Source organism: Budorcas taxicolor, chromosome 15 (assembly GCF_023091745.1).
Source record: "Budorcas taxicolor isolate Tak-1 chromosome 15, Takin1.1, whole genome shotgun sequence".
Classification (NCBI taxonomy): Eukaryota; Metazoa; Chordata; class Mammalia; order Artiodactyla; family Bovidae; genus Budorcas; species Budorcas taxicolor.
Window position 1 is genome coordinate 50,092,302 of NC_068924.1, and position 20,323 is coordinate 50,112,624.

The 20,323-nt window shown below is 46.0% G+C and overlaps 1 protein-coding gene across 1 annotated transcript in view; it reads right to left on the minus strand.

The window, feature by feature from the left end:
* CLPB (caseinolytic mitochondrial matrix peptidase chaperone subunit B) overlaps positions 1–20,323 on the minus strand; it is a 140,217-nt gene that overhangs the window by 57,374 nt on the left and 62,520 nt on the right. Inside the window, exon 5 of the mRNA XM_052652598.1 lies at positions 9,653–9,781. Within this exon, the coding sequence (XP_052508558.1) occupies positions 9,653–9,781 (129 nt within the window). The remainder of the gene's footprint in view (positions 1–9,652; positions 9,782–20,323) is intronic.

A 20,323-nucleotide genomic window follows, 5' to 3' on the forward strand; every position in this document is an offset into this window, starting at 1 on the left:
AGCACGGAGGATTTTATTACTTTCCTTTTTTTAAAAAATAGCTTTACATACCATAAAGTTCACCCATTTCAAGTATACAGTTTAATGGGGGTTTTTAAAGTATATTTACAGAGTTGTATAACCGTAACCTAATTTTAGAATACTTTTATCATCCCCCAAAGAAACCTGGCATCCATTAGAAGTCACTCTCTATACCTCCACAGAAAATTGCTGGCATGGAGGGTTTTTAGCTCTGTATCCAAAATAACCAGAAGAAAACTTTAGCATCCAGTAATCTGATATGATTTCATCATACAGATGAAAAAAGTGATTCCACAGAGAGGCCGTGATCTGCTGGAGGTCCTCCTGGGATGAGATGGTGGCAGAGCTGGGGCAGACCATGGTCTCCAGTTCCTGCATCCTAATGGTAGTGCTTTGACCTCTCTACCACGTAATATGTCTGTGTATCCCAAACTGCCTTCCCCACTGGACTTTATGCAACTTGAGGGCAGAGGCTATATTCAGTTCATCTGTCTTCCCCTCTTGCCCAGGAGTACCGTTAGAGCAATGATGCTTTAAGTTCAGTCCACATACTGGTGCTGGTCTGTGAACTTTGTTACCAGTCATTGATGAGATAAGCACAGTACGTACGAGTAAGTGTCCAGAAACTTTTATACCAACTTAAGAGTAATTTCGTCTGTTGAACCTGATGACAAATTTGGGCCTGTATTTTGTATGCCCTTTAAAATATATTTTTTCTAAAATTTTTTCAAAAAATAAGACCTGCAGAAGACAGGTTTTTCAGATAGTTTGAGCATCACTGCAACCCCTCCCCAGCTCTCTTCTGCTTCTCCTTTCTCCCGTTTCCTTGAATCTCTTGCACTGGCTCCTCTTCTTACGTGCTCACACCTGAAATGTAGGCTCTCTCAGTTGTGTTCTTGGGCCTCTTTAGCTCTATAACTCTTCACAGACAACTCAGCTTCCACCACCCTCAAGAGACTGACAACTCTCAAATCTTCATATTCAACTTATAGTCCTTTCTCTCCTGAGCTTCAGACTCATTTGTCCAACTGCCCACTACACATCTCTACAAGAGTGTCCCACAGGTCCCCCAGCTGGTCAACAGCTATTTATTACTCACCTACCATCTGCCAGCTGTGAGGTTTTTTCCCCTAAGAACTGTGAATATGGCAGTAAAATAAAGAGACAAGGTCTCTGTGATTATAAGGCTTTCATCCTACTAGTGGGGAGAGGCTGATGATAAACATACAAACAAACATCACTTCAGGGACTGATAAGTACCACAAAGAACATAAAATAAGGTAATATGATGCAAAGTGACTGGAGGGGCTATTTTACTATGGTGGCCAAGAAGGTCTCTGAGGAAGGGAATTTGAGTTGAGACCTGAATTCCCAAGGGGAGAGTGTTCCCATCACTGGGAGAGGTTGGTACAGAGACCCCGAGATGGGAAGGAGCTCAGCGTGGCTGAGGGATGAAAGAAGGCCTATGTCACGGGAGAAGAGTGAACACCGTGGGTGAGGGAGTGACTAGAGATGAGGTCACAGAAGGCAGCAAGGGTCTAGACTATGTAGAGCCTTGCAGGATTTGGTAAGGAATCTGGATTTTATGCTGGTTTCACTGGTATGCCAACGGAAGATTTTAAACAGCAGAAAGACAGGGTTTACGCTTTAAGAAGATTCTCCTGGCAGTTATGTGGAAAATGGATTCAGGGAGTCAAAAGTGGAAACGGTGAGACTAGTTAGGAAACTGTGGTGACTATCCAGGAGAACTGGGTCATCCTGCGCTGGGGCTGGAGTTACAGCAACGGGAATGGCAGAAAGGGGACGGTTCCAGATGAGAGGCACAGGTGACAAGGCTTCCTGAAGGACCTGCAGGTAGTGTGAATGAGAAAGAGAACTCAAACATGACTCCAAAATTTGTGGCCTGAAGACTAGATAGATGATCGTATCATTTACTGAGATGGGGAAGACCTGGGGAATATCAATTCTGGGGGAAAAATAGAAGTATATTTTGGCCATGGCGACACTGAGACTGAGGAAAGAGCTGGAGCCAGGCAAGCGAATTCAGTGGTTAGCAATCGTTTTTTTTGAGGACTTTTAACCATGAAGGGATGCAGAGAAATGAGGTAGCAGATGGAGGTAGATTTAAGGAAGTTTTTAGTTTGCTTTGTTGTTTAAGATGGGTGATATTAAGGCATGTTTTCATGATGATGGAACGAGCTAGCAGAGAGGAGAAAACAGACAACGCAGGAAAGATGGGATCACTGGAGGAACGAAGTAATTGAGAAAGCAAGTGGAAATAGGAGCCTGAGCTGAAAGCAGAGCTGAAATTAGGAACATCTTCCATTGTAGAGGTAGGATGGCAGCATACAGGAGTATAGAGGCAGGGAGGCTGGTGAAGTGACGGTGGGATGGTAAGGAACGGCGGGAATTATGACTGCAATTCACTTTCTCTATGAAGTGTGAGGTAGATCATTAGTTTGGGAGTCAGGGAAGGAGACTGCTGGACGTCTGAGGAGAAAGAAGGTATATGAAAGTTGTCTTGGTCCAGAACAAGACTGTGATTTTACTCAAGAAGTATAGTGGGGTGGTTGGCAGTATTGAGTGTCTGAAATTCATGAACATAAATGTAAAGTGAGTCCAGTTAGCATGGTTGTATGATTTTTTTCTCCCCTGAAGCAATATTCAGCTCTTCAGATACAGAATGAAGTAAAAAGAAATTGGGTTTAAGTAGGGTTAGTGTTTCATCAAGTTGAGTACAAAGAAGGAAGAAAGAAGCAAGGGAATAGTTAGAACACTGGACTGTACAATCTGAAAGTGTGAGGGAGGGAGGAGGAAAATGTTCAAAGCAGAACTAGTCATTCCTCTGCACCTCAATTCCACTCATACCTCCTTCCAGTATTCCTTACCTCAGCACAGGCACATACCATCTACCAGCCATCTGGTCCAGAATCTGGACCAATCTTGACTGCTCCTTTTCTCTCACCATCTGATCCAACTGATGCTACTCCTAAATCTTTCTGGGATCAGTCTCTTCTCCTACTGCAACTACCTTGCTTTAGGCCCCATCTAGACAATTAAAATAGCTTGGGGAAAAAAAAAACACTCTGTGTTTATTTGGCTGTGTCAGGTCCCGGCATGGGCATATGAGTTATGGCATATGAACACTTAGTTGCAACATGTGGGTTCAAGTTCCCTGGCCAGGGATCAAACCTGGGCCCCCTGCATTGGGGGCATGGAGTCTTAGCCACTGGACCACCAAGGAAGTCCCTAATATAGCTTTCAAATGAGATAATTTTCCTTTCTTCAACCCTGCTCCTCCTAATCAATTTCTTCCCCTATTTTTCTCTAACCTTTCTTTCAAGTCTAATGTATATACACAAAAGTACAAAAAGTGCAGAAAGATACAGGTCAAAGAATTTTCCCAAGGTGGATGTATAACCAGTATCTAGATAAACAGGCAGAACATTAAACACTTCTGAAGTCCCTGTGTGTCCTTCCCCAGTCACTATCTGCCCTCTTGAGGGTAACTGCCAAATTGACTTCTTACACGGGGTGGTTTGTCTATTTTGAACTTTCCCATTGGAGGAAAAGTTCTATTTCCTTAGCATATCCTATGTTACAGGCCTTCATCACTGGCTCTTGCTTTCCATTCTTCAATCCACACCCTACAAATTCAGGTCTTCTGAATTCAGCATGCTGCTTCCTACTTCATACCTCTGAACATGCTGGTCCCGCTGCGCCTTCCTCCCTCCACCTGGTAAACTCACACTCATCCCTCAAGCCTTCATGTAAACTCCATCTCCTATAGCATGCTCTCCCTGCTCTCTGCAGAGATTTAAATGGTCTTTTCTTTGTGTTCCACCAGCACCTTCTATACATCTCCATTAATACACCAGATGGCAATTTTTGGCTAAAATGTCTGATTTCCTCACCGACCTATGAGCTCCTTAAGGGCAAAGACCATGTTTGGATAATCTTTACTTCCCAGGGGCTGCAGGAGAGGCCTGTGACAGGAGAGATGCTCAGTTAATTGAAAAATGAACGAGAAGACTCACCCAGGGAGCTGGAAGGGGTCCTTGCAATCAGCTACCCTAATCTATTTTACCATGAAGGAGAAAGGACTTGCCTAAAGGAGAGAGGCTTTGCTGGTGGCAGAGCCAGAACATCTGATCTTCAGCCCAGGGCTCATTCCCCTTCCCTGTATTGCTGGCAAGATCAGAGGATGACACTTCCAGAGAGCACAGCCTGAGGCAAAACCAATCCCTTCCACATCTGGCAGCGCAGCCAGATGGGCAGACACTGAAGTGGAACAAGAAACAGAGCTTTAAGTTTTTAGCCTGGACAACAAACTAACAGGCTGTTAAAGGGAAGATACCAGCACTGGAAAGGTTCCTTGCCTCAGGCAGTGATGGTGGGAATTTAAGGATGGCTGGTTAACACTAACAAATGAGCCCTATACTTGGACAGAGGGACAAGGAAGAGCCAAGAAAGTAAGTAGGAAAGAGGCTAAGGGAAGCACTGGGCAAGGTATTATTAGGTGTCAGAAAGCCCGGCATTTCTGAGGTGATGCACACTGGTGGCTGAAAAGGCAGGGGAGGGGCACTGTGACTAAGACAGCTTCATAGGTGAAGCTATAGAAAGTCAGATATATTATGACATTAAAGCAAGCGGCCCAGGAGTCAAAGACACCACATCTCCAGTGGTATCCAATCTACAGCGGCTTTGGAGGTTCCGGCGCATCCAAACAGGTATTGAACTATGGGCGGGGCGCTGTGGCAAAGAAGGCAGGAAAGTAACACACAGTCTTCGTCCTCAGTCAACCTCAGTGCAGTAGAGGGGGGCTGGGCCCGAATCCCAGGGAACAGGGCAGACCTCAGAAGGCAGGCAGCATGAGAGCTGGGTACTGGCTGGTAGAAACCATTCCGCTGGGCTGAGAAACAAAGTCTTGAAGGGAAATGAGAGGCAGGAAGAACTGCAAGGGTAAAGGCACTGAGGTGGGAACATGGAACAGACGTTATGACGATGTAACTGGAGCCACTAGGGCAGCAGCGGGGAAAGCCAGTTAAGTGAGGGCCAGACTAGAACAGCTCTAAGACCAGGCTAGCAAATTAGGATGGGTAGGTCCCTTTAGAAAAAATATGCAAGTACTGGGTGGTTTGAAGTTAGTAACACATTATATGTAGAGTGCCTACTCTGTGGAACCTACACATGCCCAATCCTGACAAAACCTTAGAGGGTAGGTGGCACACTCTTATTCCAGATGAGGAAAGAGAACTTCAGAGCAGTCACAGCTTCCCCAGGACACATGGCTATTAAGTGGCAGGGTAGTATTCAGATCCTGACTCCACAGTTTATGCTCCTTCCTTGCAGCCTTTCTCATCTGGGGTTTCTCCTCTAAACCGCAACTGGGAAATTATTTGAGTAATGATTTTTCCAATTCTCTCGGGAACAGCACATAACTTGTACCACTTCAGATAGGAGAGAAATTAATAACCCTGTGTATAACAGATGCCTGAGAGCATTAGAGTTTAATTTTCCAGAGGAACCCTGGATGAGAAAGGCTGCATGGTAAGAGATACGTTTTAAGAAAATGGATCTGTGAAAGTGGGATCACATTCCTGGGAGGAAAAGCTGTAAAAGCACCTTAACGGCCTTGGAACCACAGGGATGAGTCAACTCCAGCGGCTTAAGGAAGGAGGCTCCCCAGCTTCTCAAATTACTTGTCTTTTTAGTCCTGCCTTTCCTTCCTTCCTCTAACCTTTTCCTGTACGTGGCAGTCAAGTGCTGAAGCAGGCCTTTCTGCTCATAAGATAGTGACCCACGAAGAGGCAGCACTTTTTGAGAGGAAAACCACAGAAGCCAGTGAATCCACTTTTCTGTGGAGGCTGGGGGTAGAAAGCTGGCACGGGACTCAGAACTCTTGCACACAAATCCGTCGGGCACTCTCACTGCCCTCCCCGACAAGGCTGAAGTAAGCCATCCTCTGGGAAGCCTTCTGTAACTGACCCTACCTCCCTGCTCACCAGGCAGAAGCAGGTATTTCCTCCTTGGTCTTCCCAGAGCCCTTTGCCCAGAACCCTGCTGGGGCACTCACCTGCTGTCACTGCCTGTTTCCATATCTGTCTCCTCCACCAGTCTGCGCCTCTCTCAGGACAGTTTGCCAGATCCACCTTAGGGTGCCCTGAGGTCAAAGGTGACAACTGGCTTACCCAGAGTCACACTACAGAACTGAGATTTAAATCCAAGTCTGTCTGATCCCTAATTTTGTGTTCTTCTCACTATGTTATGGGGCCTCCTGAAGATGAAGCGGCCTTTCTGTGCTAAGCACCCATCCCAACAGTGAAGTGTTCAGAGGCGGCACTGTCAGAGCAGACCAGACCACCTGGAGAGGCTTCCTTAGAGGATCTAGCTGAGAAGAGAGGGAACATGATGGTGTTTGGGGCAGGGTGGAAAAGCTGTAGGCAGAAACAGAATTAAGAAGTCTTAGATAGGAATACAGATTTCATGGGGAAGGAATGGGATTATAGCTGCCAGGGTGAGCATTTGATTTCTTTACACAATCATGGAGAACCTATCTGTACTTGGGACCTTTACAGATGTCATCACTAATCCTCACGCCCACTAATCCCTGTGATACTTCCCAGATGTAATTTATTTATTTGGCTGTGGTGGGTCTTCACTGCTGCACGCAGGCTTCCTCTAACTGTGGTGGCCGGGGGCTACTCTTTGCTGCAGTGTGGGGGCTTCTCACCACAGTGGCTTCTCTCGTAGAGTATGGGCTCTAGGCAATGTGGGCTTCAGTGGTTGCAGCTCAGAGGCTCTAGAGTGCTGGTTAAGCAGTTGTGGTGCATGGGCTTAGCTGCTCCGCAGTACATGGGATATTCCTGACCCAGGGATCAAACCCATGTCCCCTGCATTGCAAGGCAGATTCTTAACCAATGGACCACCAGGAAAGCCCCTCCCAGCTGTTATTTTACAGACAAGAAAACTGAGGCTTAGAGAGATAAGGTAACATGTCTAAGCCAACAGAGCTAGTAGGTGGCGGAGCTGGGATTCAAACCCAGGCTGCCCTGACTCTAAAGCCCGTTTATTACTCAATGCTGCCTCTTAAGGGGTCAGAGAACCTCCCACATCACCAGACTACTGCTGCTGCTGCCTGGACCTCCCCCAGCTCTCATGTAGGGACTGCTGATCAGTGGGCGAGTGCAGCTGCCCCCTCTAGCTCCAACCCTCTAAGATCTGGGGGCCCTAAATCCTTGTGGACTAAGCAATTTTAAGGACAAGAGTTGTGTGTGGATCCCATGAGCACAGGCTGGCCCCATGTCTAGGACTGCTTTGGGTCTCACAGGGAAAGTCTCTAAGGTGCTGCAGCAAAGCCAGTGGCAAATACAGGCTGAAAGAGGTGGACAATCAGGAAATCAGGGGCTGCCCTCCCTGAAACCTTCTGGAGGTCAGCTGAGGTCAGAAACTTTGGAAATGTTACTGGCAAGAGCCCCTAGGACAAGGGAACAGGATCCTGCCTCTCGGTTGGCTGGTCACACACACAAGCAGACCAAGAGAGGTCAAGGGGGGAGGGAGGTCAGAAGTTGGCAAGCCTGCAGGCCCTGAGGGATGGCCACTTGTTTAGGTCGGAAAGGGAGAAATCAGTGGGTTAATGGTTTTGGCCCTTGAGGCTGGGAGGCTAGGGCAGGGGGTATAAATGGATTCTGGGTAAAAAGGCAGGTGGGTGAAGTGTAAAGGTGGGGGCTAAGGGCATCTGTTCCAAGTCAACAGGCAGGAACCATGGCCCTGGAACAGCTCAAATGGCCAGCGTTGGCCTGGGGGGTAAGGGTGGGGTGTTTCATAAAAGGCCAGGCTTCTTCATTTTAAAGGTGTTCGATCTGCAAGGCTGGGGAGAGGGACCCTTTGTAGAATGAGTTCCTTGTCCATTTAGGGGCTGATGGGAAGTGGAGAATGTAAACCACTGGACAATAGCTGGGGGTATTGATTGATTTTAAGGCATAGCAGAGAGAAGCCCCATAGTGAACGTTCTAATTCTTAGCTACAAATGTCTCTCATTGGAGAGCTTTCCAAAGGACAAAGTGAGTAGCATGTTGCTTGGGGACGTTTTCTAAGTCTCTGCTCCTGTAAACAGTGAGTTCTTGCTCCAAAAGCACCAGTCATCCTAGATGCTGTCACCATATCCGTGAGCAGCACTGCCCCTTGCAGTGTTCATTCCCAGACCAAGGTGCACACTGGCTGCACTGGGGCAGGTCCCTTGTAGGCTGGGGCTGTGGGCCAGGCCTGGGTCTTAAGTCAGTGTGACTGTGGCAGATGGAAGGTGTTAGGACTTGAGGGTTACTGGGAAACCCTTCCAGTCCAATCACAAACACTAGAAGATGATATGGGGACACTGGGCTAGAGAGGCAAAGATTCTGGGGCTGAAAGTACTTTCTTTGAAGACGGGGTTTTGAAACAGTGATTGACTGCAGAGGACAGCTGGCAGAAGATACAGAGAAGAAAATCACACCTACTTAAAAGAATCTATTTAAACCAGTCACAGCAGAATTAAAATGGAATGGGCTCCCAGGGAAGAAGGAGGGTTCCCTCAGTCTCTGAGAGAATCCAAAGAAAGACCAGCCAGCTGGCTGCTGGAGAGGTTTCTGCCAAGAGGAGAGAGGGCGGGCAATCAGGTAAACTGGAGGACTTCCAAAGATTCTTCGAGCTCCCAGGTTCTATGAAGAATGACCACTGACAAGGAATGCCTTGGTGTCCAGGCCCAAGAGAGGGTCCTTAAACCTTCAAGAAGTGCAGTGAGGGCATGAACAGGAAGTCAGTGCCATAGTGCCATACCAACTCAGGCGCCTGGGCACCATGCATCCCGGAAGGATGCTCTCCTCACTCTCCCAAGGAGAGGCTCGAGTAAGATGAGGGCAAGTGACTGCCTGGGAGGCCTCTAGCAGGTCCCAGATCTGGACAGGACCAGACCAGCCTGAGTATGGGGATGGTATGTATTATCCCTCCAATACATCAGTGCTCTCCAAAAGAAGGGCAGTCAAACATTTGATGAAGATTTATTGAGTGTTTACTGTGTGTCAGGCGCTAGAATGAATCAGCCATAGTTCTCGCCCTTAGGGAGCTCAGAGTCAAGTCAGGGAACAGGCTACTGAACACACACACAAAATTCAAGATTGCAACAAGTGCAACCATGGAAAAAGAATAGGGTGCAATGAACCAGAGTAATGGAAGAGGCCTGATTTAGACTAGGGTGGTGGTGGCGGTGGGGGGATCAAGGTGGATGTCTTTTGAGTCTGGGGTTAGTAGAGATTTGAAGGCTCTCCCCCCTTGGTCCACAAGTCCTGCTCTGGAGGACACGGGGTAGAAGAGAGGATACTACTGGGGGACGCAACTAACAAAACTCAGAGCATGAATGTTCAGGCAGGGTGCCATGGTACACCACACAACCGTAGGTGAAGCACACACTCCAGCCACATGAGGCTGAATCCCACATGCACGTGGCCAGTGTCACAGAGTACCAGCACCTTTGAGGCTTTCCAGCTCTGGGGGGCAATAAGGCTTTGGGGAAGCTTGGCATTTCTGGAGGAGAGAGGCGGCTAAGTTCACACTTCCTGACAACCAAGCCCTCCGCCCCACTCACCCATGCTCTCACCTCCATCAAGCAGCTCCTTGACGGTCCGGTAGTCATCAGCGAGGACAGCATAGTGTAGGGCTGTGCAACCCTTGAAGCTGGCGCGGTTGTTCAGCCGGTTGTTGAAGTCATCCTCTCGTGTGACCAGGACTAGGGGGACAGCAACACAAACCCTTTCATTAGCAACAAATGCCAAGAGCCACCAATCTCACTTTCTTCCTCTTGGCATTTTTATTCCTTCATTCACTCATCTACTTCCTTACTAAACAAATGATGGCACCTACTATGTGCCTGGCCATCTGTGCCGGGAAAGAGGAAGTAAAACAGAGCCCGGTTAATTCCACAAAGGTTTACTGACATCTATTATGTGATAGGATTCGTTTGGGGACATAGAAATGAATCAGATATGGTCCCTGACCTAACCTGACAAAGGAGGCAGACAATAAACTGATGTTTACAGTATTGCCTGAGATAAATGCTATTATATAACAGGATGATATAAAAAGCCAGAAGGGAGCTTAGCTCAATTTGGGCATGAAGAAAGGATCTCAAAAGATGAGAGTCTTGAAGGGTGAAGAAAAGCAGGCAAGGGCAAGACAGAGGACAAGTCAGGAGGCAGACAGAGGCTGTTCTTAGCAGAACAGTAACATGCCTCCTCTGTGCTCTGAAGATGTTTACAATCTAATATTTAATATTTTGTAAAGGATTTTTAAATTTATAAAAGCCATTAAGAATTTGAAACTACAGGAAAATATAAAGGAGAAAAAGCATGATTATCTCAGCAACTTGAGAAATGGCATTTAATATTCTGGTATATGTAGAAGATACCTGCATATATATCCTACATGTATATCATACAAATTTGGAATCTACTATATTGCAATTTTGTAATCTGCTTTTTTTCCCTTAATAAATGTACTGTGAGCATTTTTTGAAGGCTAAGGGAACAAGTATTTCATGTGTCAAAGAACCAAAAACCCCTAGGCTCACTCAAGTGTTATTATTAGTGACTCTCTCTCTCTCTAAATTGATACAAAAGAACCTAAAACCAGTTGCCTCACTTTACGGGACCCTCTGGGTTAGTGATCACACACGTCCCTGTTCATCTGGGTAGTCATGACTTATGCTTGCTGTCCTCAACAGTCCCAGTATGGACAATATTTGGAAGGCTACCTAAATTCTGGGGCCTTTCCTTAGGAATTAAGACCCTATAGAATAATATCTATCCTGCGAAGGTGATGGGGTTTCTTTCTGCCTCATGTAGAAATTGTCAGAGTACTTGCCTTATGTTCCTTCCTGAGCTTAGTTCACTGGAGGTGGAATCTGGGTCCTACCTACTTGTACCTGCTCCTTCCTGAGTCCACTGCACAGGGCCTGCAGAGGGCAGGCTCCTCCTACCTCCTACTGGATAAACACATGTAATTCAGTCAAGAGAGAACCTTGCCTGTGTAGTCAAAAGCACCAGACAATTCTTAAGCCATTCTTTCCCAAGATGTCTTGGAATGGAGTTTATGCATTTCCTCCTCCTACAAAACTGAACTTCCTATTGAAAAGTCACTCAAAGCCAGAAGACTGTCATGATTCTTCCTAAACCTAGAGATATCACCTAGATCACTTCATGGCAAATAGATGGGAAACAATGGAAACAGTGACAGACTATTTTCTTGGGCTCCAAAATCACTGCAGATGGTGACCACAGCCATGAAATTAAAAGATGCTTGCTCCTTGGAAGAAAAGCGACGACAAACCTACACAGTGTATTAAAAAGCAGAGACATTACTTCACCAACAAAGGTCCATCTAGTTAAAGTCATGATTTTTCCAGTAGTCACATATGGATATGAGAGTTGGACCATAAAGAAGGCTGAGTGCCTAGGAATTGATGCCTTTGAACCGTGGTGTCGGAGAAGACTCCTGAGAATCTCTTGGACTGCAAAGAGATCAAACCACTCAATCCTAAAGGAAATCAATCCTGAATATTCATTGGAAGGACTGATGCTGAAGCTCCAATACTTTGGTCATCTGATGCAAAGAGCTGACTCATTAGAAAAGACACTGATGCTGGAAAAAACTGAAGGCAGGAGAAGGGGATGACAGAGGATGAGATGGTTGGATGGCATCACCGATTTAATGGACAGGAGTTTGAGCAAGCTCCAGAAGATGGTGAAGGACAGAGAAACCTGGCGTGCTGCAGTCCATGGGGTAGCAAAGAGCTGGACACAAATGAACAACTGAACAACAACAACAACTGACCTTCTCTGCTCTTTGGCTGACACGGTCACTTCACACAATCTATATAATTCTTCCCCTAACTACTTTATACAGTGCTTGTTGCTTAGCCTTCAATCATGTTTGACTCCTTATGACCCCCATGGACTGTAGCCCACCAGGCTCCTCTGTCCATGGGACTCTCCAGAGAAGAATACTGGAGTGGGTTGTCATTTTCTTCTCCAGGGGATCTTCCCAATCCAGGGATTGAACCTGGGTCTCCTGCACTGCAGGCGGATCCTTTACTGATTGAGCCACCAGGAAAACAGGCATTATAATTCTCGTTTTATAGATGAGAAAGCTAAAGTACAGAGGTCATACAGCTAATAAGCGGTTGCATGAGGATTAGAGCCCAGGTCTAATCTGAGTCCTCATGCTATTTCCCCATCACATCATGCTTTCACTCTCATTTTGCAAATGAAGGAATCAGAGCCCAGATGTTCTGGTCCTAGCCTTGGCTTACACTCTCTCTTCTTTCCCTGCTCAAGTGAAGGTGCCAGCATTCTCCCTAGGGAACCTGCCCTAACAGAGATCGGCCTGAGGTTTGTAGATAACACCCAGATAAGATGGCTTAGGTGGTAGTATTTCAAATGTTTGGTCAAAATGAAGTTGTTGGAGTGTGTAACTGGAGAACAGACCACACTTTCCTCTGGTCTGGTGAATCATCAGCTCTTCTGCACCAGTCAGAGGCTCTCCCAACTGATGACCGCCACCCCTGGAGTGTTACCTGACCTTTCCTGGAGTAGGGTAAACAGGAAGAAGGCCTCTGATTAGCTAATATATATGTTCAATGTGCAATGGTATCTGCATGTTTCTCATGCAGGACCTAACTCAAAGATTAACTCAAACTCTTAGTTGAGAACAGTCTTATCAAATCATGGTAAGGGATTTTGTTTCCAGCCTACTGCAGATTAGAAGGCTGGGAAGAAGGTTTCAGAATCAAGTATGTGGATTACAGTCCAGAGCTCACTAGGCAGGGCGGGAAAATAACAGTACAACACAAACCTGAAAGAGGAAGCCAGAGAACACAGCCCCCAGAGCCAGCAGGCACCACTGAACTGCAACCCAGGACATTGACTGCTAGCTACAGTGATGGACATGAGGAAAGGTGACAGTTGGTTCAAGAAAGCAGGAAGGGGATAACCCATTTTACAAAGAAAAGATAGCATCCATTCAAAATGTATCCTTAATGAACACCATGCATGGTGGAAACTTCTGGAGATACACTAATGAACAAGACACCCTTCTTGACTCTAAGAAGTTAACATGTGATGCAAGAATCAGACCACTGAATGGACAAATAGTAAGTGTGAGACAGAGTTATACATGGGATACTTACCATAAAAAGCACAAGAGCTCAAAGGGCACAGCTGGGCTATTTGGTTCAGGGACAAACATCAGCATAGTGGCAGTGTCACAGACCAGCTAATACGGAATGTCCATGAAGAGAGCCCCTGCTCCCCTCTGAGGTCTCATCTCTCACCATCCCCTTCCTAATGCTCTTTCTAGCCTCTGAGCTTTTGAAAACACTATTCCACTGCCTGGACCATTTCCCTCTCTCTCTCCTTCAGTTGACTAATTTCAATTCACTTTCAGGCCTCTGATTAAAAGTCACTTCCTCCAGTGATTCTTGCTAAGTTTGAGGTAGTTATTCCTCCCAAGAGATTCCCTAGCACTTCAGGCATCTCCCAATTACAGTATATATTACCCATTCCATTGCAATCACCTGATTACCTATGTTACCCACTAGACCAAAAGCACAATGAGGAAAGGAAGTGTGACTGTCTTCCCCACAGTTATACCCCCACTGTCTGGCCATAAATATATGCTTGACAAACACTTGTTGAATCAGAAAGTGCATACATAATACATAATTAAGGTCCTACTATTACCTTGTTTTGGAATAATAATAATACCACCAGCCAACAGGATTTAATGGAGAAAGGAGAGTATAGCTGTTAAATAAGTGAGCTCTGGAGCCAGATCACTTGTGTTTGGGTCCCAGTTCTCACTTTACTGACTGTGTAATCTTGGGTAACTTACTTAACCTCTCTGTGCCAAGTTTCTTTACCTGTAAGTACAGATGATTAACATGTTCTCTCATAGGATATCATAAGGATTAAATGAGACACTGTGAGTAAAGGGGCTTGGAACAGGACCTAAGAGTACCTCTTAGCCACTGTCAGTTATTATCCTTACTGTCTAGTCTTGTGCTTCCAAAAGTGTACTCTCTCTACAATAAAAGGTCTGGGAATTTCTGCATATACTTTTCCCCTCCAAAAGGCACAGCTCTGAGTAAGAACCATCTATTTAATTTGGGGTTGTTGTTTAGTTGCTATGTCTTTTGTGACTGCATGGACTGTAGCCCACCAGGCTCCTCTGTCCATGGGATTTCCCAGGCAAGAACATTAGAGTGGGATACCATTTCCTTCTCTAGGGGATCTTCCTGACCCAGGGATCAAACCCACATCTCCTGCATTGGCAGGTAGATTCTTTACCACTGAGCCACCAGAGAAGCCCTAATTTGGTTATTATTCAGCAGTTTTATGTTCGGCAGCCTCTCTACCCACCCCCTGTTAAAACCCTGCAGCACTGGTGTTCCATGGAACACTCTGGAACTGAACAGTGCATAACAACATGTAAAGAATTCCCTTTACTTATTTACTTCAGAATGACCCTGTGAGGTGGAAGTTCACTCTCCCCATTTTACAGATGGGGAAGCTGAAATAGAGCAAGGTGCCACAGCCAGTCAGTGGTGGAACTAGGACCCTGTCCAGGTCAGCTAGACCCTTTTGTGTTCTTAGCAGTAAGTCACCCAGTTTTAGAAGCCCTGTCCCAGGAGATCTTACTGAAACCTCCAGATCATTAGATCTCTGTCAGAAAAAAAAGTGTCTAAAGGTGGGAAAGAGGAGGTGTGTGCAGCATATTCTTACTTGCTCTCGTGGAGAAAGCGGAAGCAAACCCACAGAAGCTAAAGTGACTCATTCAGGGCCAGCTCACCAGCTGGCCACCACGGTGGTCTTTTGAGACCCAGTGTGTACAGCTGGTCCTCAGCCAGTGAACCATCCCCTTCCCAACAAAGACATTCACCAGCCCATCTCCAGCACAGGGGGAGATGGGCTCAAGCTCCTGCTTCCCCTCCAGACCAGCCATCCCTGTCCCTTCACCCCTGAGGCCACAGAGAGAATGACACAGCATTACTTTGTCATCCTTCTGAGGCTGCAAAGTCTGTGCTGGGGTGCTGTGGCCAGGGTCAGCCTGAGAGCCGTGGCAGGTGTGCAGCTGATGTATACACAGCAGGATTTCCTGCACTCAGCACTGTCAAGGAGTCAGGAGAGGTGAAAGGGGTCCCCGAAGCCCTCCCTATAGCCTGGCCACTAGCCAGCACTGCTGAAACTGCAAAACAAAACAAGACAACGCCCTCCTGCCCCCAAATCACTGCCTCACATGATGAGAAACAGTAATCGAAGGTAAAGGACTCACATAGTCCTGAATCTTAGCTCTACTACTTACTAAGGTCTTCTACCTGTAAAATGGCATGACAAGCAATAATTTGAATAATAAATGAGAATCAAATCTGATAACAGATTTAAAAAATATTACCATAAACATTTAGTAATGCTGCTTCCTCCCCCGGGGTTGGCACTGGGGATACAAAAGTGAATCACACATGGTTCTTGTCCTCACATTGCTAAGTCTATTGGAGGAGACTCTGAAAAAAACTAAGTGAGGCAAAATGAGTGGTCTCCCAGTAACAAAAGCTTTATTATCATTGCCTTGTGCGGAGGAAAGGCAACCCTAGCTAACAATCTCTTCTCAAGCTCAGGCTCTACATGCCACACCCAGGAACTTGTGTCATCTACTGCCATGGAGTGCTTTTAAAAATAGGAGCATGTCTCCATGAGGGGGATCCATTACGACTCACCTGATGAACATGAGGAGAACCCTTACATTTGTGCAGCACTTAAGGGTTTAGAGAGCGCTTCAAGGCAATTGTCCTCTCACCCCAGGTCAGCCTAAGACAGACAGGTCAAGTACTATTCTATTGAACAGAGGAGACAGAGGTAAAGGTTGGGCCTGCCCAACTCAGATGACTAATCGGTCCTGAGCTGGCCTGGCTCCATCTTCCATATTGCACAGCTTCTGCCAGTGCCCACATGCTCAATCCTCACATACCCCTGCATCAGCCCACCTGGCATGAAGCTCAGGGACTAAGCTAAGTTCTTATGGAGAGTCTCCAGGAGGAAGCCTCTGGGCTCTCAGCTTCCTTCCCATGAGGTGTTGTGTATCTACTACCTTGCTAAATCCTCACTCTTCCTGCATCACCAAGCTGCCTCCTCAGCTTCTGAGGGCACTGTTGGCTCTGCCTCTGGTGCTTGCTTTAGCCAGGGGATGGGTCAAGAGGGGGACTCCTTTCGCTGGATCACTGTCCCTGGGGTAGGCAAGGCTTTATTTTCTTGCTCAGCCTGGATGGCCCTCCTTCCTCTCTAAGCCCTCCCTGTTCTTCAAAGTCCAATTCAAGGCCTCATCTTCCAGGAGGTCCTGTCCCCCAGCTCTGCTCTGGAAGCTTGTCAAGCTGATCATGTGTATCTATTTACCACTTGTTTGTTTATTGCCTACAACACTTTGTGTAATACCTTTTTGTGTTATAATTTCCCTTCTGACTCCCCAGTTTCCTCATGGATGACAGAAACTAGTTCATAACATTTTCTATATTATTCCACCCAGCATCACTTCAGTACTTCACGCAGCTTCAGCCATGGGCACAGAGGTGCCCCCATTCACCCCCTGCCCTGGAGCATGCCACCGCTGAGCACCTCAGCACAGTGAGTGTTATGAGAGGCATGTGTGCACACAGTCTGATGGCAGCAAAGATGGACACATGTCAGGCGACTTGGGGAAGAATCTCCCCAGATAGAAACTGTCTGGAGGACGAGGTAGAGAAGAGCATTCCAGGAAAGGAAGTAGTGTTTGCAAATGACAGTGGGTGAAATTGCATTACCTGTCTGTACAAGAAACTGGTCCTCCAATGAACCTGGAATGCTGAATGAAGGCGGGTGGAGCCATGGGCGCAGATGAGGTTGCCCAGGCAGAGGCCTGATCCTGAAAGGGGTTTGGACTCTGTCCTGAAAGCTACAGGCAGGCAACAGTTTTTGTTGACAAATTAAGCAGCATGAGGAACAGCAAGAACAAAAGACCAGGAGAAAAGTGAATTGGATTTAAAAACGGTTTTCACTAACACTTGCTATGTATTTCAATCTTTCCATGTCCCAGATTCCTTATTTTTAAAGTGAAGAGGTTTTCTCACATCCATGGCTCATCAACTTTAGTGGCATGAGAATCACGTGGGTATCTCTGAGGGCCCTTCCCATTCTAATTCTCAAGGATGGAGGCCGGAGGAGCTACCCGCCGCCAGAGGCCAGGGGCAGCAGCCAGGAGGAGCAACCCCACGCCCGAGGTCAGGGGCAGCGGTGGAGAGGAGCAACCCCACGTCCAAGGAGCGGCGGCCGCGCTGGCGCAGGAGGGCTGAGAGGAGCTACTTCAAGTTCAGGGTCAGGAGGGGCGGCAGTGAGGAGATATCCCTCTTCTAAGGTAAGGAGCAGTGGCTGTGCTTTGCTGGAGCAGCCGTGAAGAGATACCCCATGTCCAAGGTAAGGGAAACCCAAGTAAGATGGTAGGTGTTGCAAGAGGGCATCAGAGGGCAGACACACTGAAACCATAATCACAAGAAAGATGCAAGGCTGGCCAGACCCATCCCATTTCCAAATGCCTGATCCCGCTCTAGGGAAGCCAAGGATGTCTGGGCACCAGAATGTTTTCCCCAAATCCCATGTGTAGAAAGTTAAAGCAAAGACCCCTAAGACACCAAGTCTTGGGATACTGGAGACCTCTCATGTCTCACTCAAATTTCCTCTCCCTGCCAAAATCCAACTTGAATTAGGTCTTCCTGTACCATATACTCTAGTCTGTTTCCTTGTTTATCCAGCAAAGTATTGCACACTTTCCATGGGCTGGGCCATGGCAATAAAGAGGCCCTGCCCTGAAGAGCTTATAAATGCTGCAAATAACACTGAAAGAATCTCTTACGAAGTATCGCTGAAAGGGAAGAGTTCAGAATACTGAGCTGGAAAGACCCGGATTCTAAACCTGGTGATGCTGGAAAATTATTCCAGACCTCTGAGCTTCAAATTTCTCCCTGATAAAATGGGAGCACTGATATTTATAAATTGTATTGCTGTGAATATTGAAATGATGTGATACAGTGAGGGGCACAGGAAATGACTATACCTAGGAAATGGTATAAACTAACATGTAATTTTCAAACTAATATATCCTCCCCTGTTCTGTAACCTCTAATATATCCACATTCCCCTGTTGACTTTCAGAGGTTCTCCTACCTGGTCCTAATGTCTCTAAATAAACTGTTAACTCCTCCCTTCCTGCTAGTGAGAACTCCCCACCGCCATGAAAGGATCCTACCATGAATCCTCAGTAGGCAGCACTGTGTATCAGAAAGAGCATAAAGGTCAGAGTCAGTCAGACTGGTAAGCAAAACTCACTGTACGACTTTGATCAGATTAACATCTCTGAGAATCTGTTTTCTCATCTGCAAGATAGAAATCATCACCCTACCTCACAAGACTGAACAGCAAAACCAATTTAAAAATGGAAAAAGAACCTGAGAAGGTATTTCTCCAAAGAAGATATACAAATGGCCTAAAAGCACATGAAAAGATGCTCAACATCATCAGCCATCAGGGAAATGGAAATCAAAACCATGAGACACCACATCACATCCACTAGAAAGGTTAAAGCAAAAAAGACAGGCAATAACAAGTGCTGCTGAGAACGTGGAGAACCTGGACCCCTCCTGCATGACTGATGGGAATGTAAAATTGGTGCTGTAACTTTGGAAAACAGTCTCGTAGTTCCTCAAAAGGCTAAGTATTGAGTTACTATATGAGCCAGCAATCCTAGATATACACCCAAGAAAATAAAAAACACTATGTCCACACAAAACTTGTACAAAAACATTCACAGCAGCATTATTCATGATAGTCAAAAGTCAAAGGAACCAAAATGTCTCTCAATTGATAAGTGGATAAACTAAATGTGGTATAGCCATCAATAGAATATTATTCAGCTATGAAAAGGAATGAAGTATTGATACATGCTACAACATGGACGAACCCTGAAAACAAGTCAAAAAGAATTCAGCCACAAAAGATCACATATTGTATGATTCCATTTATATGAACTGTAAATCTATGGAAACAGAAAGTAGATTAGTGGTTGTCTAGAGCTAGAGAGAGTTAAGAGTAGTGGAGAATGACTGATAACGGGTATGAGGTTTCTTTATGGGGCGAATGAAAAATGTTCTAAAATTGTGGTAAGAGCAGCACAGTTCTTGTGAATATACTATAAACCACAGAATTACACACTTTAAACGAGTAAACTATGTGGTATGTAAATTAAATCTCAATAAAGCTGTTCTATTAAAAAGTGTAAGGAACCGAGCACATTGCCCAGCATGTACTAAGGTGCAATACATGGTAATAAATTTATTATTGTGCGCTTTCCTCTTCTTTTTAAAAAATCTACGTATTTATTTGCCACATTTAGTTTTGGTTGCACTAGGTCTTTGCTGCTGTGGGGGCTTTCTCTCGCTGTGGTGAGCAGTGGCTGTTCTTCCTTGTGGTGCTCAGGCTTCTCTTGTTGCAGGGCACAGCCTCTAGGGTATACGGGCTTCAGCAGCTGAAGCACATGTGCTCAGTAGTTGCAGCTCACAGGCTCTAGAGCACGGGCTCAGCAGTTGTGGCGCACAGGTTTAGCTGTTCCACAGCATGTAGGATCTTCTCAGAACAGGGATCGAACCCATGTCTCTTGCACTGGCAGGTGGATTCTTAACTACTGTACCACCAGTAAAGTCCCCCTTTCCTCTTTCTGATGCCACTCTAACCACGGCCAGAACCACCTCTTATGGTAACACTGTAGGACAGGTCAGGCTCATTGCAGAGAGCCCATTTTCTACTTAGTGGAGGGTAACAGGTGAGTTCTGAAGGCTAATATCCCAGGACTAAGAGTCATGTGTGTGTGTTTAAAACTCAGAGTAATAAGAAAATAATGGCCTCCATTTACTGAGCACTTACTATGTGCCAGGTGCTGTGCAAGGAACTTTACAACTATCTTCCTTGAGAGAATCACACTGGGATGTTATTATTCTTATTTAGTAAAAGAAGTTGGCACTTAGAGAGGTTATGTAGCTTATTTCTGGCCATGGTGGCAGTCAATAACCAAGCTAGTTTGTTAACCTCCAAGGCTTTTACTCTCTTCTCCATGTGATACCACAGCTTCACTATTTCTTCCTTTTGTTTATCTACGTTTTACCCATTCTTTACAACTCAAGAAGTCTGATTTTCACTGA